Raw genomic sequence first — 18527 nt, 5'->3', positions numbered from 1 at the left:
TGAACACCACAGGATGGAGACTGTAACAAACAATCTGCAGAAAGTTCACTTCCCCTCTAAACTTACTGATACGTGAATAATCTCACATCCCGTTCACTGTTCAGCTCTCTGCTTCAGGCTGCGGCCACAGTAACGTTACACACGGCCGATCATTTGTCCGTGAAAATCTTGATGCTGATTTGGGGACAATGACATGACTGGTTAGCTAGCTAGTCTTGTTGTTAAACATACTGTCAAATTATATTTACTGTTTGTCAACCGTACGCAATGTTATTGACTTTGAATCTTGCTAGCATAGCGTTAGCTTTCTGGCTCATCGCTGAGCGGTCTAGAATATCTCCCGTTGCCAAGTCGTATCTATGGTCCGTCCTATTTACTGGAGGAGTGAACAACGTTTCCGCTGCATAAGAACCTTACAGGAGGGTAATGATTGCTCCAGGTATTAGTCAAACCCTCAGGCGTTACCAGGGAAACTAAGTTAAGGCTTGTGAAAAACTTTATATTTTGATTGTAAAACGCATGAAAACATAAATGAATGGTCTGAATTTCTTTTCTTTGTCAAGCGACCATGGTATAAGGGGGATAATGCCCTTCCAGGTGTCCATAATACAGGAGTTAATCAGGGGCAACCGTTAGGCCTCCGCGTCGTCCATTAACTCCTGATTATGGACACCTCGTTGGACATTATCCCTTACCTAACACTTCCTCATCTTCTGTCTAAATCTGGACACTACGTCTCTAAAAGCTCACAGTGAAACGGTGTGAAACACAAACCTAAAGGACTAAACACAATGTGATGTGTTCCTATCACAGTCTTAATGATCTACTGTGTCTCTGCTCTTTTCTTTCTACAGTCCTTTCATGCTGGCTGTGGGGCTCCCTCTGTTGCTTCTCCTCGGTAAGAGTAATATTTTCACTTACTGGCAAAAAACCAAAAAGCTAGAGTTCAGGACACACCAGAAGTCTTTTTAAGCTTCTGCTTCCTGTGATGAAGTTAAACATCCTGGAATGATCTGATTTACTTTGATGTGTCAGTAAACAATTCAATTTATGAGAAATGTCATTTTGCACGACATGTGATGAGAGAAAATGGATGTGTTGCATCAGCTGATATGTAGCCTCTCACAGCAGGTCTCATGATAAGAATCTGCTGATGTGATGTGATGAATAGTCAACACCAATATGCAAAATGATCACCCGTCAGCGTGACACATAAATACTGCAGGTCACAAGGACTCTGGTGGTTTTGAAAGCAATTCAGATGAAATCGCAGCTTCAGTTCCCCGTCTGTAAATCCCACATGTACATTATATTGGCTTTACATCAGTGTTACAGTCTGTGTTTCTGCCTATTTAAATGGATATTTGTAAGAAAACGCAGGACGACATTTTTATTACAGTTTCACTTTTTTATTAAAGTGAAACTGTAATGTATTCTTAACTCTAACCAGGGAGCTTTGTGCTTAAACCTGTCCAGATCACATTTGAGACTGACCATTTTCTCCTCTTGACAAACATGTTATTGTTTTGTTTCCAGCACCCGCTGTGGCTCAGATACTCGTCACTGCCAATGCTGGAGGATCCGTCCTGATCCCCTGTTCTCTCCCAGGATATCCACTCAGTCTCAACCGGTTTTACTGGCAGGAGGGTGAACAACATTTCATTCACTGGGAAGGTGGGAAAGTAATGAAAATCCCAAACAACAAATATGAAAACAGGACTCAAGTCTTCAATTCTGGGTTCAGTTATGAGAATATTTCCTTCAGACTTGACAACATTTCACCTGAAGATGATCAGAAAACATTCTTTGCCGGTGCAGAAATAAACAACGGTGCAGATCCACGCTGCAGGTTTCAGGTAATTTCAGAAGCTTCTTTACACCAAACCTCAAATCTCTCCTCATATCAAAGTGCTGTTAATGTCTTTGTTGCTCTTTCTGTAACACTCACAGCTCCCTACCAGCATCTGGTCCTGACGGTTAACCACACAACCAACAGTGCAACCTGCTCAGCACGAGGAGGATACCCTGCAGCTCAGGTATCATGGAAGGGTCTGAACAGATCCAGTGATGAACAGCAGGACCTGCAGGATGCTGAGACGTTCCTGCAGCAGGATCCAACAGAGAAAACCTTCTCCTTCACAAGCTCTGTCAACGTTACAGGGTTAAAGTCTGTAACCTGCATCGTCTACAACCCTCACTCCAATGAGACCATTACTGACACAGATCAATTAATGTGGCCTGGAAGCATCTTCAGTGGTGATTATTCAATTACAGTTAAACTATGAAGAAATGGTTTAAATTAATTATTACCTGTTTTATTAGACATTGCAGGAGGTCTAATAGTTTGTTAATCTGTTGTTTCTCCTGATTTACAGACAAATACGAGGGGCATCATGTGGCTGTAATAGTTGTACCTGTTGTCCTCGTCATCCTTGTTGGTGCTGTGTGGTTCTATTGGCGGCACAAAAGGCAACATAGTGATCTTCACTGATTTTCTGTTCTTACTGTTGTTTTCTGTTTCATCAGCTGAATAAACATTATTTTATGGCTGAATTCTGGATGTTCAAGCCAATACTTGTTAAATATACACTTTCCCATAGTTGTAGCAGGTTTGGCAGTTGAAGTCTTTCCAGAACTGGTGAAGTGTGCGGTGATAAATTCCGATCGGGCTGTTGACAAAATGCCACTTGTGTTCCTGATACTTCAGACAGAAGTAAAACACACGTAGCTAACTGTGAATCTTAGCAACACATTTACCCGAAACCAAAATAAAAAAGGCGGCGATGGAAGTGGTAAATGAACGTACATATTTAAGACCTAACTAAATGTAATTTACGACCTATGTGCAAAATATGGACGTATTCAAGACTTTTTGAGGCCTTAATTTTAGATACAAGACTTTTTAAGGATGCGCGGACACCCTGGAAGGATATGAGGAAACACTTCTGCAAAGTGCCATCAAAGATGGACATTTGCCACTAAGGTGGCCTACGATGATGAACTGCTGTCAGGTCACGACCTTGGTGGGTAGAATTGATTATTTAACTGACAGGGACTCTGTTGCAGTGGTGCTGTTTAAGTAAGGGATAATGCCCAACGAGGTGTCCATAATCAGGAATTAATGGACGATCCCCGCGAAGTCCATTAATTCCTGATTATGAACCCCTCGAAGGGCATTATCCCACATATACCATGGTCACTTGCCAAAGAAAAGAAATTCAGACCATTAATTTACATTTTCATGCATTTTACTATCAAAATATAAAGTTTTTCACAAGCCATAACTAAGTTTCCCGGGTAACGCCTGAGGGTTTGACTAATACCTGGAGCAATCATTACCCTCCTGTAAGGTTCTTATGCAGTGGAAACGTTGTTCACTCCTCCAGTAAATAGGACGGACCATAGATACGACTTGGCAACGGGAGATATTCTAGACCGCTCAGCGATGAGCCAGAAAGCTAACGCTATGCCAGCAAGATTCAAAGTCAATAACATTGCGTACGGTTGACAAACAGTAAATATAATTTGACAGTATGTTTAACAACAAGACTAGCTAGCTAACCAGTCATGTCATTGTCCCCAAATCAGCATCAAGATTTTCACAGACAAATGATCGGCCGTGTGTAACGTTACTGTGGCCGCAGCCTGAAGCAGAGAGCTGAACAGTGAACGGGATGTGAGATTATTCACGGATCAGCAAGTTTAGAGGGGAAGTGAACTTTCTGCAGCTTGTATGTTACAGTCTCCATCCTGTGGTGTTCAGAGGATAAGACACTGAAGCACTGACGGACTGAACTCAGTGCTGGAAATATAATATTCAGATTGGATACGCCAGCTACTGCATTCATTTATAACGATGAACAGACAATTTGACTGGAACTACTTATTAGGTGTCCATAAATCAGGGGTTAATGGACACCCTGCAGCCAATCAGAATCAAGTATTCCCCCAGACCATGGTATAAAGCTTTTTAAAAGTGACTACAAGAAACTTTTGGTGTTGAAACCTGACCTATAACAGTAAACAAGACCATCAGTGAAAAGATTGCTATTTTTATAAAGTTATTATTTATATCTGTGTTCGTGTTGCCAGTAGTGAGTGTCTCTTAGGCTACCGTAGGTGTCACCAATAAATGCCTTTAAACCTTCCCCCCCACCTGCTGTCTGCTCTTGGGTCCTGCAAACACCCACAAACTGTCACCATGTGGCTATTATTTAATAGGACCGGTTCGGCTACAGACAGACACAACGTCTTAACAGCAAACTGCAATTTGTAAATAGTTTGTTGTGAAGATGGAGCATTACTACTTTGGGCATGTTATAGATGTGACGACCAGCAAGATAAGCGACTGTCTTCTCATATTTCTGAATGCATATATGCACAAATAAATAAAACTCAGACTGATTTATTAAGCAGCTGCTGGTGAGATATTAAAACTTCAAACTTGAAAGTTGATTACAACCAGAGCTGATATATGTCAACCACAAAGCAGGAGAGGAATCTGTATGTACTTACATCTACAGTCTATATTACAGCTCAGTCATCCTGTTCGGCAGAGGCAAGCCTCCTTATTTCTTCTCTATCTGCATCAAGACAGAAGTCCCTCGAGGTTGACCAACTCGTGACTTGGCATTCAATCCCTTCCTGCAAGCTAAGCCTGGAAATGCATTAACTGTTTTTTTTAGATAGAGCTCTGTTCCGTTGATAGCGTCGTTGGTAAGTACCCGACATGCCTCAATTTATTTCTTTATCGGATGGGCTCCAAACCAGTGCTTAAATCTGCTCATAAAAATGACAAGCTGCCGACTGTAGGCTGATTTCATTTATGAAATTCAGTATAAAGGGTTTCCCCTACATGTAATTGACTGCGGCGCACCGCCACGGCAAAATAAAAGCCGCCACACCTTAAAAATTCAGGCCTATATAAATCCAGTGTTAGAGAAAGGAAATATTTTACCGTCGTCTTCCACCGCAGTCTTTGATGTTAAATAGCATGTTGGATATTTAGCTTGATAATTAGCTAGATGATTAAAATGGTCACTTAAAGCAGAGTCCTGCACGGGTCTTATTTTGCAAACCCGCCATACTTGAAACCGCATCCAAACCGTTTTCCGACAGTAGCACAAATTACATTCCGTACCCGAACCAACCCGCTATAAATTGATACCGACATCCGAAAGGAAAATTGGACAGACGCAATTTTTAAAAGTGAAAGTAAGCCAGCGTGGGGAATGGGAGTTCTGTGAGGGCGCAAGCACGCATGAATGAGCTCATATGAAATATAAATGCTTACCATTTGTGTCGCTAATAATGACTGATGATAAGTGACGCCTTGAAAATGGCGATTGTAAAACCCGAAGTCATTTTAACGTGTTAAAACCGGCTCGTGGCTAATCGAGCCATTGCTGGTTAGCTATCTTGCTCTATGCTACGGCCACCTAATGCCATATAGCATGCAAATATAGTAACTCTGGGACTGTTGGAGTTTAACAGTAAGATTAATGAACACAGTTTAATGAGCTTGAACCGGCACATACACACTCACTCTAGTTTTTATCAGACGACTTCTGTCAACATGTGATGTGTTGCTATCACAATGTGAATGGTCCACTGCGTCTCTGCTCTCTTTGTGCAGTCCTGTCATGCTGGCTGTGGTGTTTCCTCTTTTGCTTCTCCTCGATAAGAGTAACATGTTCATTCACTTACACCCTCATGGCAAGAACAAACAAAGCTGATAGAGTTCAGGGCACACCTTACGTCTTTTTAAGCTTCTGGGCTTCCTGTGAAGAAGTGAAACATCCTGGAAAGATCTGATTTACTTGGATGTGTCAGTAAACAGTCCAATTTATGAGAAATGTCATTTTGCATGACATCTGATGAAAGAAAATGGATGTACTGCATCAGCTGATATGTAGCCTCTCACAGCAACAGGGTGCGATTCATATGTTTTTTATGTTTTGTGGTCAGGAAGCAAAGAATGTGTGTGAGGAAGGATGAGGGTTATTTGTGCACTGTTATGTTTTTCATATTTAAAAAGGTTACAATATTCAGCCATTTTCTTATTTCATGTTTGAGATCTTATTTTGTTCGATTTCATTAAAATAATTCATTTGGATAACAAGGCAGGGACGTGCACATGATTATAGAGGGGCAGTGGCTCAAAGTCAGAAAAGAGCAGTAAGTGGCAGTAGTACCAAAAAAATGTTCAGGCCTTCATAACACAATATGTAGATTCATTAATGTAAAATTAATGAACAAAGTACTTGTAGAAAGCTAACTACTTAGCGGTGTATCCTGTGTAGCTGTGAGTGATATGCAATTGCCATTTCTTTTGTGTCAACAAATTATTGTCAACATGAGTTTATTCACATTATCATAATACTGAGGTTTGGAAGACACGCAATTCAGCTGCAATTCTTAAAAAGCAATGAAACACTGGTTTATTATTAGCCTTTTTTTGGAGGGCAAGTGCAAACTAGAGATACAGGCTACACATGTCAACATTTGACAAAACCAAGAAATGACTACTGTGACTAGGGATGGATCGGGATCGGGGCCGATCTGGGCATTTTTCCGCTGATCGGAATCAGCAATTTTGAACGTGGACCCAAGCCCGATTTTTTTATTATTATTATTTTTAATGTCAGAGCACAATTTATGGCAGAACGCAGACGCACACGTAATGTTACTCTGGCAAACCTGTGGATAAAATGTCTGCAGTGTTGAAATAACTTAAATTAGAAAGCGAAAGCCGTCCAACGGCGACATGTAGTATCTGCTATACATACTGGAGTTGCATTTAATACTACTCATTTGATATGGCATATAAAAATTAAAACTCAAAGAATACAAGGTGTTCACTCGAGGCAAGGCAAGGACACCGAAGCAGCAAACAGTCGCAGATACTTTCAAAAGTTATGAGAAATATCCTCGAGACAGCGACATAGCCACAAATATTACTGAGAGGGTCATGAAATTAATCGCTCTGGATAACCAGCTCATCTCCGTGGTAGAGGATCAGGGTTTTCTTCGTCACCTGGAGTTTTTGAATCCCCGGTATGCCCTACCATTTCTGAATTACATTTACTCCACGTTCGAGTTACAACGTGCCGGTATGCGCACTAGTTCCGTGGGTCTCATACAGCAGAGCATGTAAAACAGGCAATCGAGGGGATGCTGAACGCGTGTGAAATAGACGAGCAACGTGTCCACGTCATTTTATGTGACAACGCAAAGAATATGAAAAAAACAACGATGATATGGAGGTACCAAGCGTGAGCTGCGTCTCACACACACTTCAGCTGGCTGCACACGAGAGTCTGCTGTCACAGTGCAGCATCACACACTCACCTGCTAACACAAGGAAGGTGGAGGCCAATGTTGTAATAGCATGCAGAATAAGAAAGAGCCATATGAAAGTAAATACTTTTACTACGTTTAATACTACGTTTCATCAAAATAAAAAAACCTATTAAGGAACAGCTTGGATGCAGGTACTTTTTTCTTAATGCAGCTGTATTATCTAGGAAAATATTAGTTAAGGCTAAGTATCGGATCGGGACTCGGTATCGGCAGATACTAAATATTATAGGACTCGGATCGGGATCGGGGTAAAAAAAAACCTGATCGGGACATCCCTAACTGTGACTGCTACTGTGAATGTTAGTAGGAACAGCAATGTTTACAACAGCCAAGTCACAGTGAACTCAAAATCTGGAAGAAGTTTAAGATTTGTGGCAAGATAAACAGCCGACACAGACAGCTGTCGTATAAGATTATTCTTAACTCTCATTAACAAGCAGTTAGCTTAACAAGCACAAATGGACGGTCTTCTGAAATATAATTCATATTAAAGCATGTTGAATAAGTAGAAGGCGACTTGTTAACCCTGACAAGAAAGTTGTGTTGATGGATTTATAACTAACAAAGGTTCAAGTCACTCTACTGTCACATCTCATCTATGTGCGTGGTGGAGTTCTAGATGAGGCAGCGGTCTCTCGCTCTCTCTCTCTGCACTATGTGTGTGCACATGCCTGTAACAAGGCAATGATGTGACAATATAGTATGATATATTTAATCAGTTTGAATAAAACATTAATTTTACTGCGTATACCTGAATATTTGATGCCTCTCTGTCTCAGTGTCGGTGGTCTCGGTGCTGATGAAGCATTACCCTCCTCCTTTCCTCTCTGTTGCAGCTCTGTGCTCTCTGTTTTATGTGTTTGAATAAGTTTGTGGTGTTGCCACAGTGGTGAACAACTTCCTACACACATCAGAGTTCACAACGTTTTCATTTACAGTGTTGAAGAAGCACCTGGGCAACACACAACAGGCGACGACTTACATGAGTTCACGCGGAGAAACATTTTTTTAGACAGCTCTGCTTGTTGATGAAACATTAATTTCTTTGAGATTAGTGTGTGTTTCAGTCCTAAATGATCATGATTATTTGAATTCATACAGTCGTTAAAAGCTGGCAACTTGTCCAGGGAGTACCCTGCCCTCGCCCTGAGACGAGGCTGGGATTGGCTCCAGCAGCAACACCCCGCGACCCCATGGAAAGGGATAAGCAGTTACAGACAATGACATGACATGACAGTTGTTAAAAAGGGATTAAAAATGTAATAAAATTGATAGGAAATGTGTCTGAAAGGAACTTAAACATTCCCTTTAATGAGAAGTCTTTATTTAATGCAGAATGGACCACAGTTTAGATGAGGGCATTGTGATGTGGTAGAACATAAAGTTCTTCTGCCCAATCTGCCAACCTAACCACCATGCCCCCAGCCTCTGGAACTCTCTCCCACCAGATATTCGCACTTCTGACACTTATTATGAGTGGCTTACTGTATCAGACTAAAGTGTTTTTAATTGAATAGAATTGATTCCATGACTGACATTGACTCTGGTGCAGTGGTACTGTGAGTGATGTGTCGTCAGGGCGGGTTTATCCCCTTTGATAGGTAATAAAAAAGCCTTTCTTAAAGCGACGACGAGAAACTTTTAAGTGTTGAAATCTGACCTGTAACAGCAAACGAGACCGTCAGCGAAAAGATTGCTATTTTTATATTGTTATTATTAATGTCTGTGCTCATGTAGCCAGTAGTAAGTGCATCCTAAGCTACCATAGGAGAGGCGTGGCACCCCTTACGCATTTCCTGTTTGTTGGATGGACACTGCCGCACTGCGACTACAGCAGAGGCTCCGTATGTCACACTCTTTCCCATTATCTAGTTCACTCTACTGCACTAATCTGTAAGTCTATGTTCTTCATCGATGTATGTTTACAGACTGTATTACAGATTAGTCATCCTGTGCGGATACATTGTCTGTTTTGATGACTCGTGATTGGTACAGCTCTGCGGTAGCAAAAACGATTTTATCTATGTAGCGAGGCATTAACCATCATTAACTGTTTCTATGAATTGAGACTGATTAATGAAATCATGTGAACAAACCTCTTAAACCACAGGCTAAGTGCTAAGTAATGGTATTTCCTAGAGAGCCCAAAGAGGCAGGAAGCTCTCATGTTAAAATGGAATCAAAACTCTCTCTTGATAATTCCGCTCAGTTCATCTCATTTCTTAACAGCTGTTTGCATAAGAATAAGAAATATCCCTCTGGGAGCACTTGACTAGGCCGAAGCTAGCTTTAGCCCAGTCCTTCTCTCGTTTCAACGTATATTAAAAGTGGATCGTGGCTAGTTGTTTTGGTAACGGCTAAATTAGCATGCAGCGATACTTTGTACAGGGGATCACGTCGGTGCCGAGTAGATGCGCAGAGGGTTGAAACAGCGCTTGTACAGTCTGCTAACAACAAGGTTTATTTTGCTAGTTACTGTGATTAAACACGAGTTGTTTAATGTTCACAATGTATCGTTTTTCATGGGAAAAATGAGGTGCGTCCCCGGGACGCAAGGATAGTGAGTTTAGTGCGTCCTTTCAGATTTTAATGCGTCAGGGACGCAGGACGCGTACCTAGCAACATCACTGCTAATGTCAAATGTGGTTTTTATATCAAATGCAGTTTGAAGAGGAGCTGTGCCAGTAATGCTACTACGGATGGTAGTAGCATTATATATATATATATATATATATATATATATATATATATATATATATATATATATATATACTCAAGTAAAGTACAGATACCTGAAACCTCTACATAAGTACAGTAACAAAGTATTTGTACTTTATTACTTCCCTTCACTGATGTTATTATGACCTTAGCTCATAATGTATAATATTATCTTACACGTCCTCATTCTCTGTCTACATCTGAACACTACATCTCTTAAGACTCACAGTAAAACTCTGTTAAACACACACCTGTAATGGATTCAACTGAGTGTGTATGAGCCAGTTCAAGCTCATTAAACTGTGTTTAAACTGATAAATCTCTGGTTTTATCAGTAAGACAGTCAGACAACTCCTGTCAACATGTGCTCACACAATGTGATGTGGTTTTATCACAGTTCTAAATGATCCACTGTGTCTCTGCTCTGCTCTTTTTTTGTAGTCCTGTCATGCTGGCTGTGGTGTTTCCTCTGTTGCTTCTCCTAGGTAAGATTAACATTTTAATTCAATGAAATCATTATAATAAGAAAACAAAAAGCTGATTGCACACCTCATAAAAAAACACATTACTGCAAAATAGGGAAATAAGATTTTTACGAAAGTCTTTTTAAGCTTCTGGGCTTCCTGAGATGAAGTGAAACATTCTGGAAAGAACTGATTTACTTTGATGTCTTAGCAAACAATTCAGTTTATGAGATATTTCATGATGCACGCGTCTGATGAAAGAAACTGGATGTGTCGCATCAGCTGAAATGTAGCCTCTGGGTGCAATTCACACAGTTTTCATGTTTTGTGATCAGGAAGCAAAGAATGTGTGTGTAAGGGAGGATGATTTGTTCAATGTAACATTGAAAAAATGTCAGGTTGTTTCATTAAAACAATTCATTTAGATAACAAGTTACAATGTTATTTGGATTTGTGAATATAGTAAACTATAAGCCACGTTATTTAATAATCTCTGAGAGCAAACAAGACAAATTAACAAAACAAGAAGACACTTGTCTTCTTGGATACAGAGATGCTTGTAACCACAGTGGCAGCTAAGTTAAACAGCTGCATAATAATTTCATTGTTGTTATAACAGGTTAAGTAGCTATAAAGCTCAGCAGCTTTTACAAAAATATACCTTTTTATTTTTACTTTTTAAGTTTAAGTGTTTTAATTAATAAAAATAAATAAATCATTTTAAGTTGCACATTCTGTCATCTAATATTTTATTCCATTACTTTTGATGATTTTTTATTTGAAAACAGGCTTTCAGTTTCTTTATGTTCATGTTAAAAGAGCGCATTGTGCAATATTTATTTTAGAAGTTACGCATGTGAGTCAATTGACAGCACTCATTTTATTTGATACAGCCTATACTTTTCAATAAAAAGGACTATAAATTGACATGCTTTGATATCATTCTTATATATACTGCATATCATTTATCATTTTAAGCTCAATAAATTCAGATAGGTATTTGACTGTAATTTCAAACATTTGTCTGGTAAATTGAAAACCTGCCGGTCACATTGTCCGGTACCAATTTTTTCTAGCGGAAACCCTGAATCCCACTAAGCTGGGCATGTAAATGTACTGAGTGTCGGTGGTCTCAGTGCTGATGAAGCATTACCCTCCTCATCCTTTCTTCTCTGCTGCAGCTCTGTGCCCTCTGTTTTATGTGTTTGAATACATTTGTGGTGTTGCCACAGGGGTGAGCAGCTTCCTACACACATCAGAGTTCACAGCGCTTTCATTTACAATGTTGAAGAAGCACCTTGGCAACACACAACAGACGACTTGGATGAGTTCACACGCCGAAAACATTTTTCAGACGGCTCTACTTGTTGATGAAATATAAATAAATGAGCACAACATAGAAAAGTGGAACTGAAGCTGATCCCTTCATAACGATCCAAGCAGATACGTAATATTGGTAGTATTGATATTTTTGGATCGATCCGCCCAACCCGATACTAAAGCACTGTCCAGTTTACTGACGGGTAGTTGGAGGTGACATGTCCCGGGGCTGCAGTCTTCTCTGTATTGATGTATTTATACGTTAAAACACAAATGTTAGGGGCGCCGTTTAGCTCAGTTGGTAGAGCGCACGTCCCATGTGCCGAGGCTCTGAAGCGGACCCGGGTTCGACTCCCGACCCGGGTCCCTTTGCTACGTGTCACTCCCCCTCTCTCTCGCCCTCTTTCCTGTCATATCTTCAGCTGCACTATCAATAAAGCCCAAAAAATATTTAAAAAAACACAAACGTTACAAACAAAGTGACTGATGGAGGCGGTGGCAGATCCGCTGCCAAGTTTTGTGAGGTAACATTATTTTTTAGGTAAGGAGTCAGGTGGATCTGAAGACGGCTCAGATGAAATCAGAGCTTCAGTTCCCTGTTCAGAGCAATCAGTCTCAATCATCCAAAGTAATCTTATTCATATTGTGCATGTGTGTGTGTTTGGGGAAGAAAGATTTATATTAGGGGAAATGAAAACAATGATGAAGCCGAGTGTGAGGGTGTGTGAAGCAGTTGGCCTACCACAGGACCAGGTGCAGTAGAAACAGGATGCGTTCAATGACCACAGCGGTATCTTTGGACACTGTCTCTCTCTCCCGCTCTCTAGGTCCTGGTGGGAAGGCTCGCCATCAGCACCAAAGATCCAAAACCAGGAACAACCAAAAGTGCAAACAAAACAAAACAAACAAAAAACCCAGACCTGTCAACAGACAGTGTCAGAAAAGTATTTAGTTTTACTTTTACTACTGTTTGCCTGTCAGTAGTAATTGTCTCCCCTTTTAGAGTCACACAAAATGCATCAATATGGACCTTTAATTACAAAACAACACTGTTGGCTTTGCATCTTACTTTCTACACTTATAACATATAGGCTGTGTTAAAGTAATCAATATATACTTTGACACGTGCTAAAAAAAAAAAAAAAGAAATTGCTTTCATCCACTTTACAACCATAAATTACACCAAAAACTCCAGTAAAACAGTAAGAGCATAAAATTAAGTCAGTGAGGTTCAAGTTAAATAAAATCTCTCATTCAGAAGAAAAGACAACTGTCTCACCATCTCTCTTATCCAGCTGGGCACATTCACGTGAAATGGCGGTGCTCAGTTAGCTCACAGGGTCACAGCCGTTGGTAGAGATGAAGTGTGGGCGGGAAGGTCACAGACATCAAAGGGCCAACCGCTGTCCGAGCTAACGGTTATTAGCTAACGGCTATTAGCCAAGGCTACTAGCGTTGGAGCTAGCGACTGTGCTAATTCGCCTTTTCCAAAGATATTCCACAAGTACGTTGTAAAAGTCAGAGCATACCGCGTACAGCATATATTATCAAGGTTAACTAGTATTTCCTGAAGTTTCATCAACTTTTTCAATCTTTCACCGAGTGTTAGCATCACCGTCCCGTTAGCATCAGCGCTCCTGTTAAAACGGAAGTCTCGTTAGCATCAGTGCTCCTGTTAAAACGGCAGTTCAGTTAGCATCAGTGCTCCGACACAATGACGTCTCTGTCTCCTGGCGCACACAACGGGAGCCGGGGGGCGGGACTAGATGTGTTCAGTCATCTCTCATTGGTCCAAGACAGCTTGTCAATCTTTCATGATATGTTCACTGTATATTGGATATCCTAATTTATCAGAATCAGAATCAGAATACTTTGTTAATCCCCAGGGGTAAATTGTTTTTGTTCCAGATCCGTGCAAAGTACAAATAGACATACAGCATGAATGGGAACAAGAGATAACGCTAAAGATATAAGTAAAATATTAAAATAGACAATAAAATAAAACAAAGTAAAATATTAAAGTAGACAATAAAATAAATAATACAAAATAAAATAATAAAGTGAACAATCTGGAAATACAATATACAGTGAAATGGTTGTAACGTTATAAATGAAATGAGAATGAGTAATTATAGTATTGTTTTTATAAATAAATAGCCATTTGATTCTGATCATCAGAGGGAGGAGTGACTTGCTGTGGCTCGTGGTGCATTTAGGAGCAATTAGTCTCTGGCTGAAGGTGCTCCTCTGTTTGACCAGAGCGTTGTGGAGAGGGTGTGAGCCATACTACATCACCCACAACTTCAACAGCATTAAACAACTTGAACAACTCTTATGTTATTTTGAGTGAAATAACAAAACTGCAATACTGTAATAGTTATTTTTTTCTCTAAGTTACTGTCATGTGGGTTACATTAGCTTCATCGGTCACTGCCTTTGTGCATTTGTGATGGAGCCTATCCTCCTCCTGATGAATATTTCTTTGTTTTCTGTTTTAGCACCCAGCTTGGGTCAGAGAGCTCAGCTTCTCCATGTCGCTGTCGGAAGATCCGTCCTGATCCCATGTTCTCTCCCTGGACATCCATACAGTCTCAAGTGGTTCTATTGGCAGGAGAACCAGCACGTTTTGTTTCACTGGGATGGGAAAACCATCCCAGTACAAAACAACAAATACAAGAACAGGTGTCACGTCTTCAAATCTGAGTTCAGGACTGGAAATATTTCCATCAGACTTGACAACATTTCTCTTGAAGATGATCAGAAAACATTCTTTGCCTACGTTAAATTCTACGATGAAGAGAAAAAAGTTTTCAAACAACCTGAAGAACAGTGCAGATCCATGCTGGAGGTTTCAGGTAAATTCAGAAGCTTCTTTATGCCAAACTGCTGTATATGCTGTTAATGTCTTTGTTGTTCTTTTTTGTCACACTCACAGCTCCCTACAAGGATCTGGTCCTGACGGTTAAGGACATTACCCACACTGCAACCTGCTCAGCACGAGGAGGATACCCTGCAGCTCAGGTATCATGGAAGGGTCTGAACAGATCCAGCGATAAAGAGCAGGACCTGCAGGATGCTGAGACGTCCCTGCAGCAGGATCCAACAGAGAAAACCTTCTCCTTCAGAAGCTCTGTCAACGTTACAGGGTTAAAGTCTGTAACCTGCATCGTCTACAACCCTCACTCCCACAAGACCAGAACCAGAACCGAAAAGATCGATGCTGGTGAGAGATCATTCAGATCAATTCATGTGGCCTGGAGGCTTCTTCAGAGATGATTATTTAATTTTAGTTAAACTATGAGGAAGTGGTTTAAATTAATTACTATCTGTTTGATTAGACATTGCAGCAGGTCTAATAGTTTGTTAATCTGTTGTTTCTCCTGATTTACAGACGAAAACGAGAGGCATCATGTGGCTGCAATAGTTGTACCTGTTATCCTCGTCATCCTTGTTGGTGCTGTGTGGTTCTATAGGCGGCACAAAAGGCAACATGAGTGATCTTCGCTGGTTTCCTGTTCTTACTGTTGTTTTCTGTTTCATCAACTTCTTGTGAATATGCAGAAGGAAGGGCTGTCACTTTATATTCAAAATTCGATTGTTCGTTTGAAAGTGGGGGGAAAAGTTCTATTCGAATATAATGACCTATTCAAATTCAAAATGTACGCAACAAATAAGCGCAACAGACCGTTTGAAGTAGTTTGCCTTGAGATCCAACAGAGGGCGCTCTAAAACTATCAGCTTGACCTATCGCACGCCCTATTGACCCTTGACCTATTAATTCAGCTAGTAATATTATGTTGTTTGCTACGAAAATGGGGGACGCTAGCGAGCAAAGTCGTCCCGAGCAGACAATCAAGACACCAAAACATCTGAGAAGTAGTTTATGGAAGTATTTTGGACAAAGCAGCTGTCTTACTCTACAACGACAACAAATCTGTGGACTCACCTAGCTTACAACCTTGTAAGCTAACGTTAGCAGGTGAGTGTAAGAGACCTCGTCTGACTGCTTACTACTCGGCACGTTCAGCTTCAGCAGGCCCTTTGCCAACAGCTCGTAAAAATTCCATCACCGACAAGATAACACGATTTATATGCCATCATGCGGCCCATTGGTATCATTTTGGGATCTCTGGATGGAACTGGAGCTTAATGTCGTGTGGTGTTGTCGGGAGGGGGAGTTCCGAATACATTCAAATAAATTGCGCGTCATTTCAAATTCGTTCGAACTTGATTTTTTGAAAAAGTGACAGCCCTAGCTGAAGGCCACAAATCTGATTTTCTTGGTGTCCCCTAGGGTTCCATTTTGGGGCCTTTTTTGTTCTCTTTACATTAATACATCTATAAGCTGACGTTAATTTCATTTATTTACATGCTCCCTCTAAATAACAGGCAATGCAAGACCTTCAGTCAGTACTGCAGTCGTTACAAACTGGTGCACTGAGTTTTAAAATGACTTTTTTAATGATCTGTAAAGGATGTTTGTGATCTTTTTAAATACTCGCTGTCATTTCCTTAATGCTTTAAGTATTTTCACATCCAAGGGTGATTTTGAGAGGGTGTCTTCATACAAGTACTTCGGTAAACAAATAGAGGACGAATCAAAACTGTATAAGTTATGTGCTGTAAAACTAAAACACAATGCTGAAAGACACTAAAAGGCTGACTGACCCGTTTCACATTATACAAGTTTTCTGACCCATCTTTAAAACAGAAATGTAAATTACTGTTGGCTAAAAGTGTTTTTTCTCCTTATTTACAGAGGAGGGTGAGCAGAAGAATGCTGGGATAATGTTATGCTACTTGGTTCCAGGCTATGTGTTAAAGAGAGAGAGAGAGAGAGTGACAAATTAAGTTAATATATTCAAATTATCAATTTACCATGTGCCAATAGATCAGAAACTGAAAAGAAGATGCAGATTGAAAATCTGGAGGGTCCTTGGGTCAAAGTACAAGGTTAAACAACATAATTAACCCATTAGCTTCATTGGTAAACAGCTAATGTTAGCATTCAACGGCTTTTTAGCTTTATCAGTACAGTTTGTTGCATGCTTCATGAAACAATAGAAAAGGCATAAATTAATTCTAAAATATCTGGAGTGACGTCGGCCATGTTTCAAAGTAAACTGGCCTACATTTTTGATAACCCATTAGCTTACGTTAAGCAACAGCTAACATTAGCATTCACCAGCTACCTAGCTAACATTACAGTTTGATACATGCCACACAAAACAATACAACATGTGTAAATTCATTCTATATTATCAGGATGGACATTAGAACATATACTAAGGGGAATACACATTTGATAAACCATTAGCTAATGTTAGCATTAAACTCCTAGCTAACCTTACTGTGTGATTACATCCAGCGCGTTTCACTGCCAGGCTCAAATCAATGCGTCCAAGATGTCTTAAGTGTGTTTAAACCTGTATTTTAATCGGCGAGTTGGCAGGATGCCCTGAAAAAACGTGATGATTGTTTTTATCTTTATTCACAGTATTCATTGTTGCCGGAACGGGTACCAGAAACACGATGAAGGAGGCTCAAGACAATCAACCCCGCCCGTTCTCTTCAGGAGTTGAACCTGCTCGCTGAAGCAAGTTTGATTAAGATTTTATTTAGTAAAATGTGACATATCACTGTCACTGTGTTGTGTGATAAAACGTCAATGTTTTACTGCAACCTGCATGGAAAAATGTTTACGGGGTGTTTGTTGAGTTTATTTTACTGTTGTCTGTTGGTACAAAGTGCTTTTAGTGACCCAGAAGTACTGAGGTGGTTGATGCACCTTTTCTACGAAATGGGTGCGTCTCTTCCAGGAAGTGCTCTCTGTGTTAGACTTTATATCACACTGTGGTCTAACTGTCATAACCGCTACCAGATCCAGTGTTGCAATAAACCGCATGTGATAATAATAATCATAACTGTATTTGTAGAACACAGTTTACAAACCACTCAGCCAAAGCATCAAAAACAAAACTGCACAACTGACTCCTGCAGGCTCATGCTGCTTGCCGCACATGGTTCACAGACGGAGAAGCCAAACATGCAGACAACTGTGAGGATTTTACCTGACAAACATCTGCATTTGATTTTTGTCTTAGTATTTTAGTCTCTGTTCTCTACAGAGTGGACCTATACTGTTAATAATCCTCAGAGAGTGTGTTATAGTTGCCAAAATCACACACGTCTGTGCAGAGTGATGAACGTGCAGAGTTTACTTGTCAAAGATGTGTAATGGATGATTTTAAATAGTTTGGAAGTCAGTCATGAGAGAGACAATATGGCATGTTACCAGTAGATGGTGCTGAAGCTCACTTAAAACTGCAGCTGCATATAGATAGATAGATAGATAGATAGATAGAATTACTTTAATGATCCCAGACTGGGAAATTATTTTGTTACAGCAGTAGTGGGTCCGCAAATAAAACATTTCATACATAAATAGAATCCAATATATACATAGTGTATATATACAGTGCACAGTGTGCTATAAACAGTTAACAATAATAATATATACAACAAAACAAAATATGCAAAATATACTATAACAATAATAATATATACAACAAAACAGTAGAGAGACCAGAGTTCTCTGTCAGGCAGAGGTGAGAGAGTTGTTATATAAAGTGATGGATTGTGGCAGGAAAGATTTCCTGTATC

At 40.1% G+C, this 18527-nt stretch overlaps 1 protein-coding gene and 1 long non-coding RNA gene across 2 annotated transcripts in view; one reads left to right on the top strand and one right to left on the bottom strand.

Moving 5' to 3' along the window:
- Nucleotides 1–18296, top strand: part of LOC115588745 (uncharacterized) — a 33106-nt gene extending 14810 nt beyond the window's left edge. Inside the window, exons 5-7 of the mRNA XM_030429515.1 lie at nucleotides 14800–15087; nucleotides 15256–15349; nucleotides 17362–18296. Coding sequence (XP_030285375.1) covers nucleotides 14800–15087; nucleotides 15256–15349; nucleotides 17362–17446 — 467 coding nt within the window. The 3' untranslated portion in view covers nucleotides 17447–18296. The remainder of the gene's footprint in view (nucleotides 1–14799; nucleotides 15088–15255; nucleotides 15350–17361) is intronic.
- On the bottom strand, nucleotides 11380–13566 carry LOC115588027 (uncharacterized). Its single transcript, XR_003985262.1, has 3 exons — nucleotides 13144–13566; nucleotides 12607–12784; nucleotides 11380–11841 (listed from the first exon to the last, which is right to left on the bottom strand). It is a non-coding gene; the product is annotated as an uncharacterized LOC115588027 (long non-coding RNA).
- Nucleotides 18297–18527: the final 231 nt, after the last annotated feature.

The sequence above is a fragment of the Sparus aurata genome, chromosome 9 (genome assembly GCF_900880675.1).
Source record: "Sparus aurata chromosome 9, fSpaAur1.1, whole genome shotgun sequence".
Taxonomy (NCBI): Eukaryota; Metazoa; Chordata; class Actinopteri; order Spariformes; family Sparidae; genus Sparus; species Sparus aurata.
The sequence above is the reverse complement of the archived record's forward strand: the minus strand, read 5'-3'. Positions and strand labels throughout refer to the sequence as shown.